Source organism: Myiozetetes cayanensis, unplaced genomic scaffold (genome assembly GCF_022539395.1).
Source record: "Myiozetetes cayanensis isolate MyiCay16 unplaced genomic scaffold, myiCay2020 scf5-8, whole genome shotgun sequence".
NCBI lineage: Eukaryota > Metazoa > Chordata > Aves > Passeriformes > Tyrannidae > Myiozetetes > Myiozetetes cayanensis.
In genome coordinates, this window is record NW_026087742.1 from 89837266 (window position 1) to 89854304 (window position 17039).

At 43.0% G+C, this 17039-nt stretch overlaps 1 protein-coding gene across 11 annotated transcripts in view; it reads left to right on the forward strand.

Annotated features, from left to right (window-relative positions):
- The window catches only part of LIMS1 (LIM zinc finger domain containing 1), a 70567-nt gene that overhangs the window by 40136 nt on the left and 13392 nt on the right, over nucleotides 1–17039 (forward strand). For 9 of the 11 annotated variants that reach the window (XM_050331286.1, XM_050331282.1, XM_050331285.1 and 6 more), the window contains exon 2: nucleotides 13575–13734. In XM_050331286.1, coding sequence (XP_050187243.1) covers nucleotides 13579–13734 — 156 coding nt within the window. In that variant the 5' untranslated portion in view covers nucleotides 13575–13578. Of the gene's footprint in view, nucleotides 1–11074; nucleotides 11371–13574; nucleotides 13735–17039 lie in introns of those variants that run through there. The other 2 variants (XM_050331289.1, XM_050331290.1) reach the window with 2 other exon arrangements.

Here is a 17039-nt window from a genome sequence, read left to right on the forward strand (position 1 = left end):
TTGTCTTCCAGATCTGCTATTCAGTTTATGATGAGTCAGTCTCTTTGCAGGAAAGACTGCAGGATTGTAATTTGGCTCTTTCCATTAAGTTTTATATCTTGTCAGATTTCCCCTTACAGTAGAAGCTCCTAATTGAATGTTTAACAGAGGCTCTCTAAACACCTCTTACTCTAGCAAATAGGTGCCAGGTCATCTTGAGAGGAACTCATCTCAGGCAGCTGTAGCTATCTATGAGGCATGATTTACAAGCAGCAGAGCTTGTTTTAGTGCATAGGTTTGCTCACTTTGCCCACCCAGTTTCTATGATTGCATTGCATTGCTTCTGCTGCCCTGCTGCAGTTTGCAGACTGGGGCTTGGGGCTAGCTCAGAATCTGCCCCAGGTACCTCAGTGTTGCAGGTGGTACATGTGGTAGCCAAGCAGCTGAGCTGTCCCACTGGCAGCAGTGAGGACTGGAGGGGGCTGGGAAGGACTGCCAGAGTCCATCCAGTGCAGGAGAATGAGGGCATTTCAAGGAAAGCCACCTACAGCTGTAAATAGCAAACCCTAAGCTCAACTAAGATCAGGACCAGGGTGGGGGAGGGTAGGATTCATTCCCCTCTTTTAGTAACCTAACCTAGGATGGAGTGCGTTGTCTCTCATCCTCTCCACCCCACCTTCTCCTGGCATAACCCCTGCTCAGGTTGTGCCATTGGCTGCGGTGAAGGTGAAGTGAGAGAAGTCCCAACCTTTGTCCTGACAGGACAAGCACATTGACGGGGATGGGAAATTTGGCTTCTCTTTCTACCTCTACCTACCCACTCCATTCATCACTTAACAAACCTCATAACCTCTCTCTCAGTCTTTTAATCTGCTACTGTAGATGCAACTGGTGCTTTACTGACCTTATAGGGAGCTGGAGCCTGCCAGCCCCATGTAAAGGTGCCCTGAATAGCTCATCCTTTTCTTGAATTTGCACAGTACAAAAATGGTTTTGGTTTAGACTTCCACTGAGGAAGGGATGCTGAATGCAGACTTCTTGTCCCCTGCTTGAGCTGGACTCAAAAGCTCGTAGACCTTAATTATGAAGGATGCTCCCCGGGCACCGAGTTCAAGGTGCAGGAGGTTGCCTGGCACCTTCCTCTCTCCCCTGTCTGCAGCAGATGCAGCAGTCACTGAACTAAATTCAGCCTGAGAAATCTGCTTTTCAGAATGGAGGGAAAGACTTATTCTTTTCCAGCTGTATTGATTTTGGGGGGCAAAGATGACGTCTCTGATAGATCTTGTCTTGCCTGGTCTTTGGAAACAGCATGTAAAAAATTCTATGTGCTGAGCTATTCTTTCTTGCTTTTCTATGCAAACAGGATGCAAAGGAAATTGTATACATGCGTTTATGATTAATCATTAGGAGTCAGCAGCAGTATGCTTGCTATTTTTGCTCTTTCCCCTTCTCATCCTATTGCCTCTGTAAAAATAAAATGGTTGCTCTAAAAAAATTGATACTGTTAATTTACAAAGCTCAATACAAGGTACTGGCAAAAGCAACAGCAATTCTCATTAGTTTTTATTTTGACAACGCTTAAAATGAATTTGATAACTGTTGTCTATAGCCCTTTTTATTAAGTCCATATGCGTTCAAAGGCCATTAAAAATGTAAAAAACTTTTGGAGAGTCTCAAGTTTTTACGAAACAGTAAATTTCAGCATTTACAAAAATAATCATTGGCAAGCTTCCATCAGTGGCTGTCAGTTACTTGGGTAGTTCACTGCTCTCTTCTCCTGTGCAGAAAGCACTGTAGGTGTTTTCCACGTTAATAGATCTAAGGTATTGGCATTCCCTTTGCTCTCTGCTGCTTAAAATGATGGGGGTACATCTGCATGAGTAGGTGCAGGCAATCTTCTGCTGCATCTGTTCAGGCTCCTGCCTGCCTCTGCACATTGACTCCAGGCTGGAAGGCATGTGGATGTGCCCCAAAATTTCACGCGCAAAGACTCCCTTGCAGATGAAGCAGGATACATAAGCACATTCTTACATCCCACTGAGCCTTAGGGGATAGGTTCTGCACAGCAAAGCTTGTAGGTGAGTATAAGAAGAAACGAATGAAATCCCCCATCAGCAATGTGGTAGGGCTCAGTGTCTCTTTTTTTGTGAGGTACAGCATTTGGGAGTTGTGGGAGGTCACAAATCTCCTCAAGCTGCCATCACAAACCCCATGTGTAGCAGACAGACAAGGTGTGCAACTGTTTCCAGCTGTACATCTGTCCTGCTCTTCCTAGGAGGAAGGAAAGGAGATGCTGGTCAGGGACTGTCTGGGAAACCAGGGACCCTGTTGAGGTTTCAGATGCCTTAGGGTACTGAGAACAGGATAAGGAGGAAAGAAAAGCTCTGTCTGCACCTGGAAACATTCTTAAATTTGATTTCTACTGGTAATGTTTCTTAATAGAATCACCAGTGTTAATATTTATATTGCCGCTTCCTGTGAATAGTTATTTCACTTGCTCACAGTGCCAGTGTCAGCAGGTGAAGCAGTAATTCTTCCATACATTGTTAAAAAAAGTCATTAATTTATTAAAGCAGGAAAAACTTGAAAATCTGTGTTAAGACACACAAAAAAATTATGTTTCTTCATTTGCTCTGGTTAAAAACTCTGCTGGAATAGTGGAGAGCTGGGAGCTACAAATACTCATTTGAATCAGATGCTCGGGAATTCTGGATTAAGAAACACTTTGGCTTGTCTGGGAGCTGCTTTAATTGAAGAAGGGATTTGTCCATGTAAATATAAAATGGAATTGTTAATTATAGTAACATCCAGCTAGCAAAAATATGCTTCCTGGCTGTATTTTAATATAGGGATACTTTAAATTTGTGTTGAGCCTTAGTTTGAGATAACCGAATGACTAGAGGCTTTACTTTTCATTTGTGCTGTACTTTTCATTGCTCTAGGGGTTAAAATGACTCCCAAGGAACACACCCTTTGTTGCTTGCCTTCTCTCTCACCTCTTGTCTCCTACATTGCGTAACTCCTAAGCAATTTTGTTTGACTTGCTCACCCTGATTATCACCTCCCGTGACTCCAAATGACTAGAGATAGCTGTTTGAGTAACAGCAACCCAAGCAGAAAGCACTGTTCTTCTTTAATCTGTGATTTTAGTAAATTTTTAAGCTTCAATGATTATAACTATTAGGATTTTCATTGCTCTTATTTGCAACATTAGCTGGCTAAAAGTAAGTTGTAGGTTTCTTTTGCTTTTGTTTTCATGAGTTCTGATGATGCCGAATCAGAGGTGTTCTCTACAGAAAACGGGCTGTGATTGCTCATTATTTTTCATTATAATTAAGCTGTCCTTGGAATGCAGTCTGTCACGCTGAAGTGAATTTACACACAGGAGACAAGAGCTAAATTATTCCAGCATTACCATTTAATAGAAGTTACCAGTTTGCAGGCACTGGGAAGAACCAGTTTAAAGGCTGGAAGGTTGGGTTCCCTTTCTTTTTATTTTGTTTTTCTGAGATCTCTGAACTGTTCTAGGAAATGCAAAGCTAGCAGACATGGTGACAGGGGGATCCCAACAGCTGACTGTACTGGAAGCTGAAGTGAGCTTCACTGGGAATGAATGCCAAAAACAACCCATTGTGACTGGCCCAGAGGCCCCATGCATCCTTGGCATAGATTACCTCAGGAGAGGGTATTTCAGGGACCCAAAAGGGCATCATTGGGCTTTTGGGATAGCTGCTGTAGAGACAGAGGAAATTAGACAGCTGAATACCTTGGCTGTCTCTCAGAATATGCTTCTGCTGTGAGACTGCTGAGGATCAAAGAACAGCAGGTACCAATCACTACCACAATAGTGCACTGTAGACAATATCACACCAAGACTCCATGATTCCCATCCGTGAGATGATTCATGAATTGGAGAGCCAGGGAGTGGTCAGCAAGACTCGCTCATCCTTTAATAGTCTTATATGGCCAGTGCCTAAGTCCAGTGGAGAGTGGAGACTGACAGTATCGTGGCCTGAATGAAGTCACGTGGGGGTGCCTAGACTGATGGAAGAAGACCAAATTGGCAGTGCTGAGGGAAACCCACCTGGACTGCTGAATTGTGGCAAGATGTCACTGCCAAGGTAAAGAAATTGGCTGCAAAAGTCTGTTATGTAGATGCACATGTACCCAAGAGTCAGGCTACTGAAGAGCTTTTCAACAATGGACAGGTGAACTGAGCTGCCGAGATTGAAGCTTCTCACGTGGATCAGGACTGGCAACATAAGACTGAATTATTTCTGGCTTGGTGGGCTCATGACGCCTCAGGTCATCAGGGAAGAGATGCAACATACAGATGGGCTTGTGATTGAAGGGTGGACTTACTTAACCATGGACACTCTCTCCCAGGTTATCCATAACTGAAACATGAAGTGCAATGAAGCAGGCCAAGCAGGTGAAGCCTCTGTGGCACTGTGGACAGTGGTCGAAATACAAATATGGGAAGGCCTGGCAGATTGATTACATCACACTGCTGCAAACCCACCAAGCCAAGCGCTGTGTGCCGAGGAGGCTGGAGACATACCCTGTGCCTCACACACCACCACCCGGAATAGCATCTTGGGCACTGACAAGCAAGTCCTGTTGCAACATGGCACTCCAGAGGGAATTGAGTTGGATATCAGGACTGATTTCAAAAATAGCCCCATAGGCACATGGGCTAGAGAGCACGGGATTGAGTGGGTATATCATATTCCCTACCATGCACCAGCCTCTGGGAAAATTGAACCACAGAGAAAAGCGAGAGAGGGACTGGGGCTGGGGGTGTCACTAAATTAGAGAGTGACTCTCCTAAACCATGACAGGGTGGAAACCGTTACTTTAAAAAAAACTGGCAATAGTAACCAAAGCCTTTCCTTAGCAAAATGCATGGAAGTCTTGCTTTGCTTGAACTGCTACTAAGATGCATTCCTGCTTGACAGGCCTGCTACTAGCATTGAGTAGCTACTAAGTGTAAAGTACAAGATGAAGACCTTCCGTTTGTATTACCCTAAATGCTAAGAACATCATAATAAAATAGGAAAACAGTGCTATTTTGTATTAGCTTTATTTGTTGATACATGTTCCTAGGAACATAAATGGCATCTGGTTTTTCCCTTGGCTATTGAATATTAGGGCCATTATTTAATTCCTGCAGTGTTAACTGAAGATGGCTCAGCTGTCTGCCATCCTCTGCTGGTTTTAAAGCCTGGTGATGCCGTAGCGAATGTAGGGAGAGAAAAATAAAACCAAAACCTAGAGTGACTAATAATTACAATTTAATATGTGTGCGAGAGAAGATGAGCAGCTGAGGTCGTATTTTCTTTAACACATTCTACTTCAGCTCAAAACAAATTAATTCAGGAAATGAAAAAGTTTGCACTTCCTTATATAAAATAGGAGCACAAACTAATGAAGGTGAGAAATGATTATGTTACTGGAAGTGTAGACTAATAGTAGTAAAGTAATAATAAAGGATGTGTGCAAAAGTGATGAGCTGGTTAGTAAAGCTGAGGGTTGGTCCTCAGTGTGGTGCCTCCAGTGCAAACGTAACTATAATAAAGATGTTGCTGTGAGCTGGGAATCCTGGTGTTCCAGTTCTCTGTCTTACAAGAAGCTGCATGGACATACTGGAAGTTTCACCTGATAGGTGGTGTGTTATGTTGAGTCATAGTATTAATTATAGCTCCCAGATGAACCACTCAGGTCATGCTGTTCAGCTTATCAAAACATTGGTTGCACGTAGTGCAGGCAGATGGCTCAGGTAGAATCAAAGCCTGGCATTTGCCTTTGCATTAAGGATCGGCAGAAGATTTTTGGTGGATTTCAGTGACAGATGGCATGAACTGAATATTGATGGTATGAAACTTACTCGAGATACAAGATTACTGCAGCATTTTAGAATCATAGAATCATTTAGGTTGGAAAAGACCTCTAAGATCCTCGAGTCGAACTGATAACCTAGCACTGCCGAGTCCACCACTAAACTGTGTCCCCCAGTGCCATATCTACACAACTTCTAAATACTTCCAGAAGTGCTGTCTCCACCATTTCCCTGGCAGCCTGTTCCAATGCTTGACACCCATTTCAGTGAATAAATTTTTCCTAGTGTTCAATCTAAACGTTCCTTGATGCAATTTGAGGCTATTTCCTCTTGTCCTGTCACTTTTTTGGAGCTGAGTGGGTCTGATCTTGTCTCTTTGGGCTTAAAAAGATCATTCTTTTCAGGATGAATGCCTCAGAGACATTTGATGTGCAGCCCCTAGTATTGAGTAGCTGACCTTTTTTCTTATTCTTAAATTGGAAGTAGGGCTATAAATGTTGTTACATGAAATCCATCAGTGTAAATGCATCTTTAAAATGTATAGAGTTGGAAGAATTTGAATATGGTATATTTACCATAATGAAATGTACGTTACAGTCAGCTACACAGGGTGCAGATTTGAAGAATAACCAATAGTATGCTGTGTCTCATGCAACACATGGAGAGATCATGAGCTTCTCATACATGATACTGTATCTTTCTGTTGTTTTGTTTTTCCTGTCTGCGTAGGATTAAAAAAATTAATAGTGGGGGAGAAAGAGATGATTGTTTTAAAGAGCACCAGTTGTTTTAAAGAGTACTCAGAAGAAGTCATTACTTAGTTACACAAAACATGGCTTAATTTGGTAAGGTTTGTAACCAGCAAGAAGAAAACACAATAGTTTTTTTAAATATTACTTACAACAGGAAAGTCTTACTCTCACATACTGCTCTCCTTTTCTACAAATTCCATCAGAGGCTGATTTTCCACTGTGCTTGAATGGCTGGTAAAACATTGTGTGGGAAGGTGCTGCTTACCTGTCTATTCCAGTTATATTTACTTCCTTATGGAGAGATGGAATGTGAACCTTCTCTGTTTGCGGAGACCAAAGCATTTTTTGGACATGTTTATACTAGAATAAACTTATATTGAAGTATATGAAACATCCAGAGTTGCCTTTTTGTTTGCCCTATTTAAACTCCCACCACATAAGCTTAATTATGCTTTTTGTGGTGAAGACTATAGGGTAAAACTTTTAGGAGCACTCAAAATTCACCTACTTTTTATTGCAGTGGTTTCAAGACAGCTTTCTGTCATTTTTAATAGAAACAGAAGTTAGAGCAGTGCTGGACACGTGAAAATCCTACCTCTAACGGGCACTTCTATTGTAGAAAAGATTTATACCTTCTTTCAAACTGCTTTAGGAGACTAGCTTAACATGGAAAGTATTTTATTGCTTAAGAGATAAACTATTGCAGCAACCAGAACCCAAGGGTATTTTTAATTTCAATTAAAAAAAGACACAAAAGGTCAATTAGTGCTTTCAAGTGTTGGTGCAGAAATCAGAGCGGGCCACTGTGAGCCCACACATACTTTGCAGCCAGATTTCTGTTAAAGTAGTTCTGTATTTTGCGTGTGAGAGCCGTTGCATAGCATCTGTTAATTTACCATTGAAATGAAATCACAATCACACGTACCGACAGGGGAAGTGTAGGGAGGCACTGTGATTACTCTTTCCCCCCCCCCATCCATCGGCATGTCCTGATGGGCCATTTGGCCTCTCAACAGCACTGGTGATGCAGTGATATTTCACAGTGGCACGAGTGGGTTGCCAAGCAGCAGCTGCTTTTGCCAAGCACCTTGTTTGGAGCCGTGACTGCTCAGCATGTCTATTTGTGGCACAGAGTGAAATGCTCAGCAGGCCTGGCCAGCCACCAGCCTTCTCTGTAAGAGTCCCCATCTGCCTCTGGCATCCACCAGCACAGGCAGCCAGATTTGACAACTCCAGAGAAAGCAGGGTCGAGTGAGGTGGCAGTTATCCTTCAGCAATGAAGCAATGAAGCAGTGCAGCTATTTTTGCTATTGTTTTCCAAATCCCTTCTCCGTAAGTGCACAGTGGGACACTTCACTCTTCTGCCATTTCTATCTGCACCTTCCCTCCCATCAATTTTGATTTCTGATAAGATCCTCAGTGTGCCAGAGGGAGACTCTGTCTTTTTAATTCCTGCATACCTTTTCCAGTTAAACACTCAACTTCTCCCTTTTCTCCATAACATTGCGCCCTTAACAACAGGCTGGTAGGTTTTGTCCCAGATCCCAGAGAATGCCCTTGGGAAGCTGCTGCTGCAAATCAACGACCCCTTACATGTTTCTGACTCCCCATAGTTGGCTTCACCTCAGGGTAACCTAGAATTCCCTAATGAAAATTCAGTGTATTTTTAACTACGTATTTCAGATCTTGGCAGCACGCCTCCTGCAAAATGACAGAAAAGAGAAAGATGGCCAGCTGTGCTGGATTTGAGGATTACCAAACCTTCACAGTAGCAACTGTGTTTTGCATCAGTAGCAGAAAGTCCCTTTTTAAACTCCTGTCAAGCTCCTTTCTTGCTTAATGGAAGACACTGGGAGTCATTCCACCCACAGCAATGGTAATATGCCTGGAGAACCAGGGGGCTTCTACTTACTGCACATATGGAGTCCTGTTATCTTGTAGGACTGCCTTTTGGAAAAAAACCAGGAAAATTCAAACAGGCTTTTTGGATGGACATCTTACTGCACTGACTCGCCATATTACTTGCTTTGCTACAGCCACGCAGAAGACTGCTCAACAGCAGCCGAAGAAGCAAGCAAATATTTTCCTGTTGACAACAGAGGACACAAGGCAGCACAAGTGGCTTCCAGTCACCTTGGTCACATGTGGATTTCAGATTACTGTAAGGACTGTAGAAGTCCACCAGGAGAAAACCAGAGCTGTCTTGATTTGCAGCAGCAGCCTCTCAGCAGAATTGCAAGTGATCTGGTACAAAACACAGGAAAACAGTTGAGAAACTGTTGAGAAACAGCAATAAGGGGAAGAGACAGACTTACTTGCTGTTTCTTATCTTAGTGTCTTGGTACACCTACACTAACCCTGGATGAATCAGCATGTTTAGTCCATTGCAGTCAGTCTCTCTGTAGTTGTTTGTACCCACAGAAGCTCAGCATTGGCCGGTGCAGACAATGTTAGGAGGCAAGATGGAGGAGAAGAGCCAGCATCACTATGCCTGCATATCTGTTGTCAAACACTGCTCGTTTTCATCACTGGTGCTCCAGCGGTCACAGAAACCTTTTGTTCCAGGACTGTTTCCTGAAACGGTGCTCTGGCAAGATCTTTGTGGCCTAGGGCTACAGCCTGAGCATCACTTGCCCCATGACAGATAAAAATAGGGCTTGAGCTGCAGCCAAGCTGTGTCAGTGGTGTGGGTGCAGCCTCCTTAGCCTGTTACAGCATGTAACTCTTGGTAGCTCTGATGCAGGATGCGTAAGCACACCTACAGATGGGTAAATAAGCAGGGTCATGCTGCCTGGGTCTCACCTACTCAAGGGAATAGCTTGCCCAGGGGTTGCTCCTTGCTGAGGGGAAGTGAAGGAAAGACTCCTGATCAAACCCATCCCACAAATTTGGCAGCAGCAACAGGGCTGTGTTGGCCAGGCTGCGGGAAGACAGCTATGTGCAAGCTCAGGCCTGCAGGGAGAGGGGTGTGTGGGCTGCTGTACGCTGACTGAGCACGCTGTCCCAACCAGTGCTGAGAGATACGGCCAAAACCCATCATCAACCAGACCCTCAGTAGTAGGTTCTAGGAAGGTGAAGGTGCATTAAGAAGTTGTAGCCTTGATTGGACCTTCTGTCATATCCTGTGACAGGACAAGAGGAAACGGCCTCAAGTTGTGCCATGGGAGGTTTAGATTGGAGATTAGGACAAATTTCTTCATGGAAAGGGTTGTCAAGCACTGAAACAGACTGCCCAGGGAAGTGGTGCAGTCACCAACCCTGGAGGTATTTAAAAGGTGTGTACTCAGTGATCTTGAAGTCTTTTTCAAAGATGATTGTGTGATTTTCTGATCTTCTTGTCCTAATTTCTCTACTTGTTCTCTCTGCTCATCTCCTTGTCATCCTCTGCTTTCTCATCCCCCTTGAAGACTAGCAGATTCTTCAGATACCAAGGTACTGTGTGTCGTGAGCACAAACTGCATGCGCTTCTGCAGTTCGACTGATTACAAACAAGGCTGAGCCAGTCCAATGGCAGAGGTAGTTACTCAGGAGAGTTTTCCAAAAGCCTGCCTTTTCTGCAGTTAAAAGTTGCAGGAAGCCAAGTATCCCATGTCTGCCACAAGGACTGTGCTTCAAGAAGGGAAAGCTTGCAGTTGTGCAGTTACTAGCTGCAGATCAGCAACTGATTGACCCTGCTTTCCCTAGTAAGTGGTGCACAACAGGTTTTTTTAAATAGATATGAACATAAAATAATTACAACATTAGGAGGGCATTCTGTGGTGAAGGAATAATTATTTTTCATTCTTTCTTCCTAGTCTTGCTTTCTCAGTTCTTTAATATCCACGGCAAATTACTTCAGTAAATGTTCTTACGTGAAATCACTCTAAATGCAGCACATCACTGGAAATAAAGCTTTAGTTTTTCTCCTTCATATATTGCCCATTATAGCATACGTGGCAGTTTGGTTAGCAGGCTGTGAAGCACAACATAAACGTAACTATCCATCTGTACCTGTCCCTTCTCCAAAGTGCTGACACAAAGAAAGATGCCTATAGATAAATTCAGCGCATATGACAGCAGAAGACACAAGCGGAACATTAAAGGCATTTTTTCAATATAATTAATATACTGTAGCATTAAAGCAATATTTACCTAGTGACAGGAGTCTTCTCTTTGTGCTTTCCACTGCTGGTTTGCCCATGATAAAATATTGTTTGAATCTACCTCTATTCCCCCCTCAGCAGAAAGTAGCTGTGGACAAGTTTGGTGGTGAACATATTTGCTCACATAGGCTATTCACACCACAGCTCTCCTGGGCAGCTTCTGTCAGTAGCCAGCAGCAAAGACCCCTTCCAGCATCCAAGTTTACATGAGGGCCTGGCAGGAAAATGTGCTTCTCTGTGCACAGCCAGCCTCAGTAAATCACAGTGTGACAGGCTCACCGCCCCGCCACTGAACTTTTAACTTGAAGCTCTGTCAGGGCACTGAGTAGCTCTGGCTACATGACACGGAACTGTGAAACTAAATCACTTCGCTGGGAACTAGGGGAAGTCCAGCATACTGTTTTGCAGGCTTTGCCTACAGCTTCTTTGCAGTATAAGCACAGAATATATACATCCAGGAAAGCAATCAGAGAGAGATGGACTTCCAGCACAGAGCTCACCCATTCCCCATCCCAGAGGATGAAGAGGTTGCATACAAGGCTGTTCCCGATGCTCACAACTCTGCAGGAAATGAAGGCGAGAAACCAGTGTCAAAATTGCAACGTAGGCACAGTGAAATAAAACTCTACAAAGAGTTCTGTGACTTCTATGCAAAATTGTAAGTTGGTTCTGTTCAGCTTTGGAGTGTAACTGCAGTGACATTGCATGTGTATTGTACTTACGTATTTTATTATCTGAGATCTGTGCAAGCTATTCTCTTACCCAACCTTTGCCCCTGTTTCTGCTTGAAACATTACCAGTTGTAACTGTCAACTAAAATTGGAGTTGTTGCTTTAAATTTCATCATTAGTTGCTTCAGAAATTTTTATCAGCAGTTAAAACGGGGTTGGAATTTGTCAGGTAGTCTCTCTGCCTTCAAGTTGTTTGTGTGTTATTTTGGGCAAATGGATAAACTGCTTCATCGATGCAGAAGTATTACATATATCACTGATTTTGCATATATGATGTGAGGCACTTTTGTGTACTGAGGAGGAAAACTTAGTGTTTTCATTTGGTTTTGAACTTTGTTTCATGTTTTTGCTTGGATTATCCTTTATGTATGCCAGAGCTTAACATCCTCAGTGCTCGAGCACTGTTGAAGTGATGATGAGAGGTCCCAGTTTCTGTCGTGATTATTCTTCATTTAGACTGGTAAGGAGGATGGGGAAATTAACTGAGGTCTTCCCTCACAAAGAGCATACACAATCCATGGAGACTATTAGCGAGCTTTATAATTAATCACAGTTCATATGTACAGTCACTGCAGTTTGTCCATAGGTCTGTCTGTTGCGTGTGGATGAGACTATCCTCCCTCTGATCTTCAAGTGAAATTCGCCCACTTTTGTTTCACTGGAAGAGCAGTGGATATTTGGATAACTGGTCAGATGTGACCTTGCATCTTTTGTGACCTTGGCTCGTCTGTGAGACAGTGTAAGAAATAGATAAAACGCATTCCATTTTGAACCACATGCTAGGTAGTTGCTTGTTTCCTTGGATGGTGTGCAAGGAATGAATTCAATTCCTATTGAACCTGGTGGGAGCCAAGAGGTCTTATCCCCTTGTGGGGATAAAAAGGAAGGCTTGGCATCTTGCAGAGGACTGAGGGCTCTGCACTTACAGGTACAGCATGACAGCTGTACCCAAATGTGTGCATGTGTGCACATGAGTTTAAAATAATGTCACTTGTTTAATAATCTTCCAAATAGATGTTTGAGTCAGTGATTTTGTCAGCTGAGGTCAGATTGTAATGAAACTAGACCATTGCCCTATATTTGCTCTCTGCTATCACAGGGTATTGGGACAGAGAAGTGATTTTGAAAGTCATAGCTTTGAGAGTCTAGATATGAGTAATAAAATGTTTGCAAAGAAAAAATCAAGAGAGCCTTTTCCTGGCCTTAATTAACTGAAACACAGCTATAGTGTCTTCTGCAGATGTGGACATGAACCCAGTGAAGCAGCTAATTCCTCTAATGTTTTTCAGCTACCACCCTGCCATTTTTTGGTTCTATGCCTTTGAGAAGCAACCAAGGTTGCTATTTGACTATTTTTTTGCACCTCCGGTGTGGGTTTATGACTTTGTGTTGGCCTGGATGTGGGTTGCAGTGGGGCAGCTGGAGCATTCCCATCCTCCAACATGGCCTGGAGTGGGCTGTGGGTTGGCACACTGTGAGCTGAGCTCACTGAGATGAACCTTCACAAACCAATCAAAAATCCCATGACTTCAAACTAAATTTGTAAAATGACTTCAAGCTATGCAGAGCTTGTATAAGGGATAATTGTTTACCTACTGTGGTTGTTATTAATATCTGACAGACTAGATACTGCATACTCTTTCACATTGTTTATTTAGAGCTTTGAACTAATGCTGTTACATGTATATTTTAGAATTAGGAATTGCTTTAGCGTTAATCATTTATATTTTCCTATGTGGTGCTAGTCCTCAATTATTGTTAATACTTGCCCTTGTTTTCTGTAATTCTAATGTATATAACAATTTTGATAGTACTTTGAATTGCCTGTCTTTTCTCATCATTAAAAGCCTGTAAATTTATAACATTTCTGTTGTAACAACATTTCTGTTTGGTTTTTGAATTAATTAGTGTTCATCACGACAATTTTGTTTCTAAAGAGTTTGGGAGCAGGGAGAAGTGGTAGTTTTATTTCTAAGGGGATACTACAAGCCATGAAGTCCATCGAAAAACTTGTATTGAGCAGCCTCACATTAGGCTGACGCAGTTTGGCCTTAGGGGAAAAAAAAGACCCACAAGCAGTGGTGTTGCCTATTTAGGCTAATTTTCTTTTCATTTTCTTCTTTATTAACAGCAACATGGCGAACGCGCTTGCAAATGCCATCTGCGAGCGCTGCAGGGGTGGCTTTGCCCCTGCTGAGAAAATAGTCAACAGCAATGGTGAGCTGTACCACGAGCAGTGCTTCGTCTGCGCCCAGTGCTTTCAGCAGTTCCCCGAAGGGCTCTTCTATGAGGTAAGTAGGGCAGAGTGCCCCTCTCACCGCCAGCCTTTGTCTTGTGCCTTTTTTCCTGTACCAGAATTAGCTACAGGCAGATCAATAGCACAGAAAATCCTATGACAAGAAGTGGTCTCTGAAACTGTATGCCATGAAAAGGGAGAAAAAAACCCAGGAAGCATTTCGGTGCTAATTTGAAGGACATCAGTATATATAACCTTATTTAAATATGGAGCCTAATGTTACCAGAGCTGAGAAAAAACTGCTGGATATTTCTTCTTCAGTGCAGATTTTTTTCCCTGTGGTTTGTGAATCTGATGTATCGTACCAAAAGCACACAGAAAGCATACTTCTTAGAGGAGAAAGTTGTATAGAGGGAAATCCCAGCATCCTGTGGGCCATAGGAGGTTTATTGCTGACTTGAGTGAAGCCAGCTCGGCATGTGAAAAGAGATGACCTGTAAGTCAGCGTGCTGAGATCAGGGTGTGTGTAGAAGCCAAACCAGGCAGGGCCTGTCTAGGGTCAACTCTAACATATCAGAGCATCTAAAATTACCAGTTCTTAACACACTTTCAAAGGTTAAAACCTGTTCCTGTTCACATTTCTCATCTCCAGGTCAATTGCCCTCAGCTCAGATGGGTATTTCAGTATTAGTGTTATTTTCTTTTACACTCCCCTGTTATGGGGATTCAGGAGAAAATGCAGGTAAAAAGTGGCTTTATTGAAAGCTTTAGACTGGTCAGGGAATTAATGTCTGAGAGATAAGATCCCCACTCAAGTAGCTTATAGTCCAACTTAAGGTAGCAGTTACAGGACTTAGGTCATACTATGATCTGAAAATGAAGGTGAACAGTATGTTAAAAGCACAAGTCTGTGCTCTCACAGACAGGGGATATCCTTATGGCAAGAGAGCATTTCTAAGTTTACAGACCCATGTTATGTGGTGATGAGGAGAGGCTGAGGGAGGAGTGTGGATTAAAAAGAGACTGTCAGAAGGAATTCCTAGGGATTTGCTTTCTCTCACCTTGTTTGAGGATCAAAAGACCTTTCTGTGTGCCAGGGATAATCTTGCAGAAATTGTGGTAAATGACTAATGTTCCATAGGGCATCAAAAGGTGAGCTGCAAGGGAGAATTAATTAAATAAAAACAGAAGAACACCCCCTAGATACTTAACACATTGATTTACAATTGTTAATGTATACTGAGCTGCTGCGTGCTTGCGGGCGCAGTAAAGAGTCCATCCTGGCATGTTAAGACCTGAGGCAAATGTAAAGTGATACAGATGTTTCAAAACTAAAATATTTGTAATTGTGTTAATAAAATTGTCTTAAACCAATAAAATGTATTTTTTCTAAATAATGAGTACTTTATTCATTCTTTTTTTGACTCAAAAAGCAATGAGATATTCCAGGGACCTCTTTCAGAATGCTGAATGGTCTTTTGTTAAAGATGAAAGTTTGGGAGAATCGTGCTCTGGACAGCCTGTCTCCTAGGGGATGGACAAGGACTGCAGTGGTAATAAAGTCTTAGTTTTGGACCTTTCAGGAACATTACAATCTCCCTGTTGTTCTGGGTGCTTCTGGGTGGCTATACCTGAATCTGTAGCAGAGGAAAGGATCTTAGGTATATTGGATGCAAGCATTTTTTCCTTCCTATTACTATCTTGTTAACATTCATATTCATGACAGTTGGTCTTTGAGCACTCTTATTGAAACGTGCTGCTCTCAAAGGCAGTATGTCAGAAGTGAGTGACAGTAGATTGTCCTGGGAATGAAAATAACACCATGTACTAAATGTGTTTTAGTTTATGTTGCTAGCATTTTTTTTCAGGCTGGGTAGCCTGAGAAATGTTATGTAGAAAGTGGAAAGTTTCAGTTAAGCATAGACACTCCTTGCCACAACTATTACAGAAGTAAAATAACATTGGATAGGCTGAGGGAGCTAGGCCTATTCAGACTCAAGAAGAAACAACCGAGAAGTAGTAGTATACTATTATCAATGTATATAATTATCTGAAGGGAAGGTGTCAAGAGGATGGAGCCAGGCTATTCTTAGTGGTATCAAGTAATAGGACAGGAGGCAACAGACAGAAATTGATGCACAAGAAGTTCCATCTGATCATAAGGAAGAACTTTTTTACTGTGTGGGTGACCAAGCACTAGAACAGGTTGCCCAGAGATGTTGTGGAGACTCCCTCACTGGAGAACTGTCTGGACACAGTCCTGTGCAACATGCTCTAAACTGACTCTGCTTGAGCAGGAGGTTGGACCAGATGACCCACTGTGGTCTGTTCCACCTTGCCCATTCTGTGATTCTGTGAGGGGAAGGGACAGCCCTAAGCAGGTAGAAGGTGGGCTTAGGTTGGCCATTGCTCAGGAGTGGCTGACAGTGCTCTGAGGACTTGAGATAATCTGTATCACTGTCAAGGAAAAGTGACTGGAGAAGACAGGCATAAAGGGTATCTTCCTCGGACTGCCTTAATGCAGTCTTTGAGAAGATGGATGTGTTTGCAGGTGTTCCAGGTAATGTGTTTTTCTGAGCAGGTTCCCCATGGGTAGATGCAGGCATTGTTGGTTGCCCAGTATGAGTTTGTATTTATTCTGTGCCTGGTGTAGCTAAGCTAGCGTTTCTTGGAACTGATTTCCATCTCTTAGCAATTGAGAAGGCAAATATTGTTACCCTGCCTTTTGCAAGACTTGCAGAGTTCCCCCAGTTAGTCATTAAGCTGCTTATCACATTTGCCCTCAAACGCTGCCATGATAAGCTTTCACTCTGTGTTCCATGGGTGGGGCTTGAGCTGGTCAGAGAGATGCAGGTCTCCTGTGCTGTGGGATGTCTCCAGGCTGCTTTGCAGGGACCCTGATCAGCACAGCTTGCTGTGGTCTGGCACTGGAGCCAAGTCACTTTCTGGCACAAGTGGCACCACACCAGAGCAGTGCCCATCTGCAGCTTGGAGTCAGCACAGCATAGCAGGAGTTTTGTAGATGTCCTCATGAGCCTACGTTAGAAATGATAATTTGGATTCCTGAGAACCGTGTGCCTAATATGGCACAGAAACTGTTGGTTTAGGACCTGCAAGGGTATAAAGGTTCCAATTTGCTCTGCAGCATCATTTTAGCAAGATTTTTTATGCACTCAACCTAAACAAAGATTAGCACAAGCACATGCCAGCAGAATTTCCAAACTTGCTCTGCTTTGCTGTCAGGTATGAAGTGGTAGCAATTCTGGTTTGCTTTTACTCCATCACCTATTCCCTAGAGCAGCTGTTGCAGAGTCTCAGTGCAGGTAGCACTGCAGGTAGCAGAACAGACGGCTTAAATGG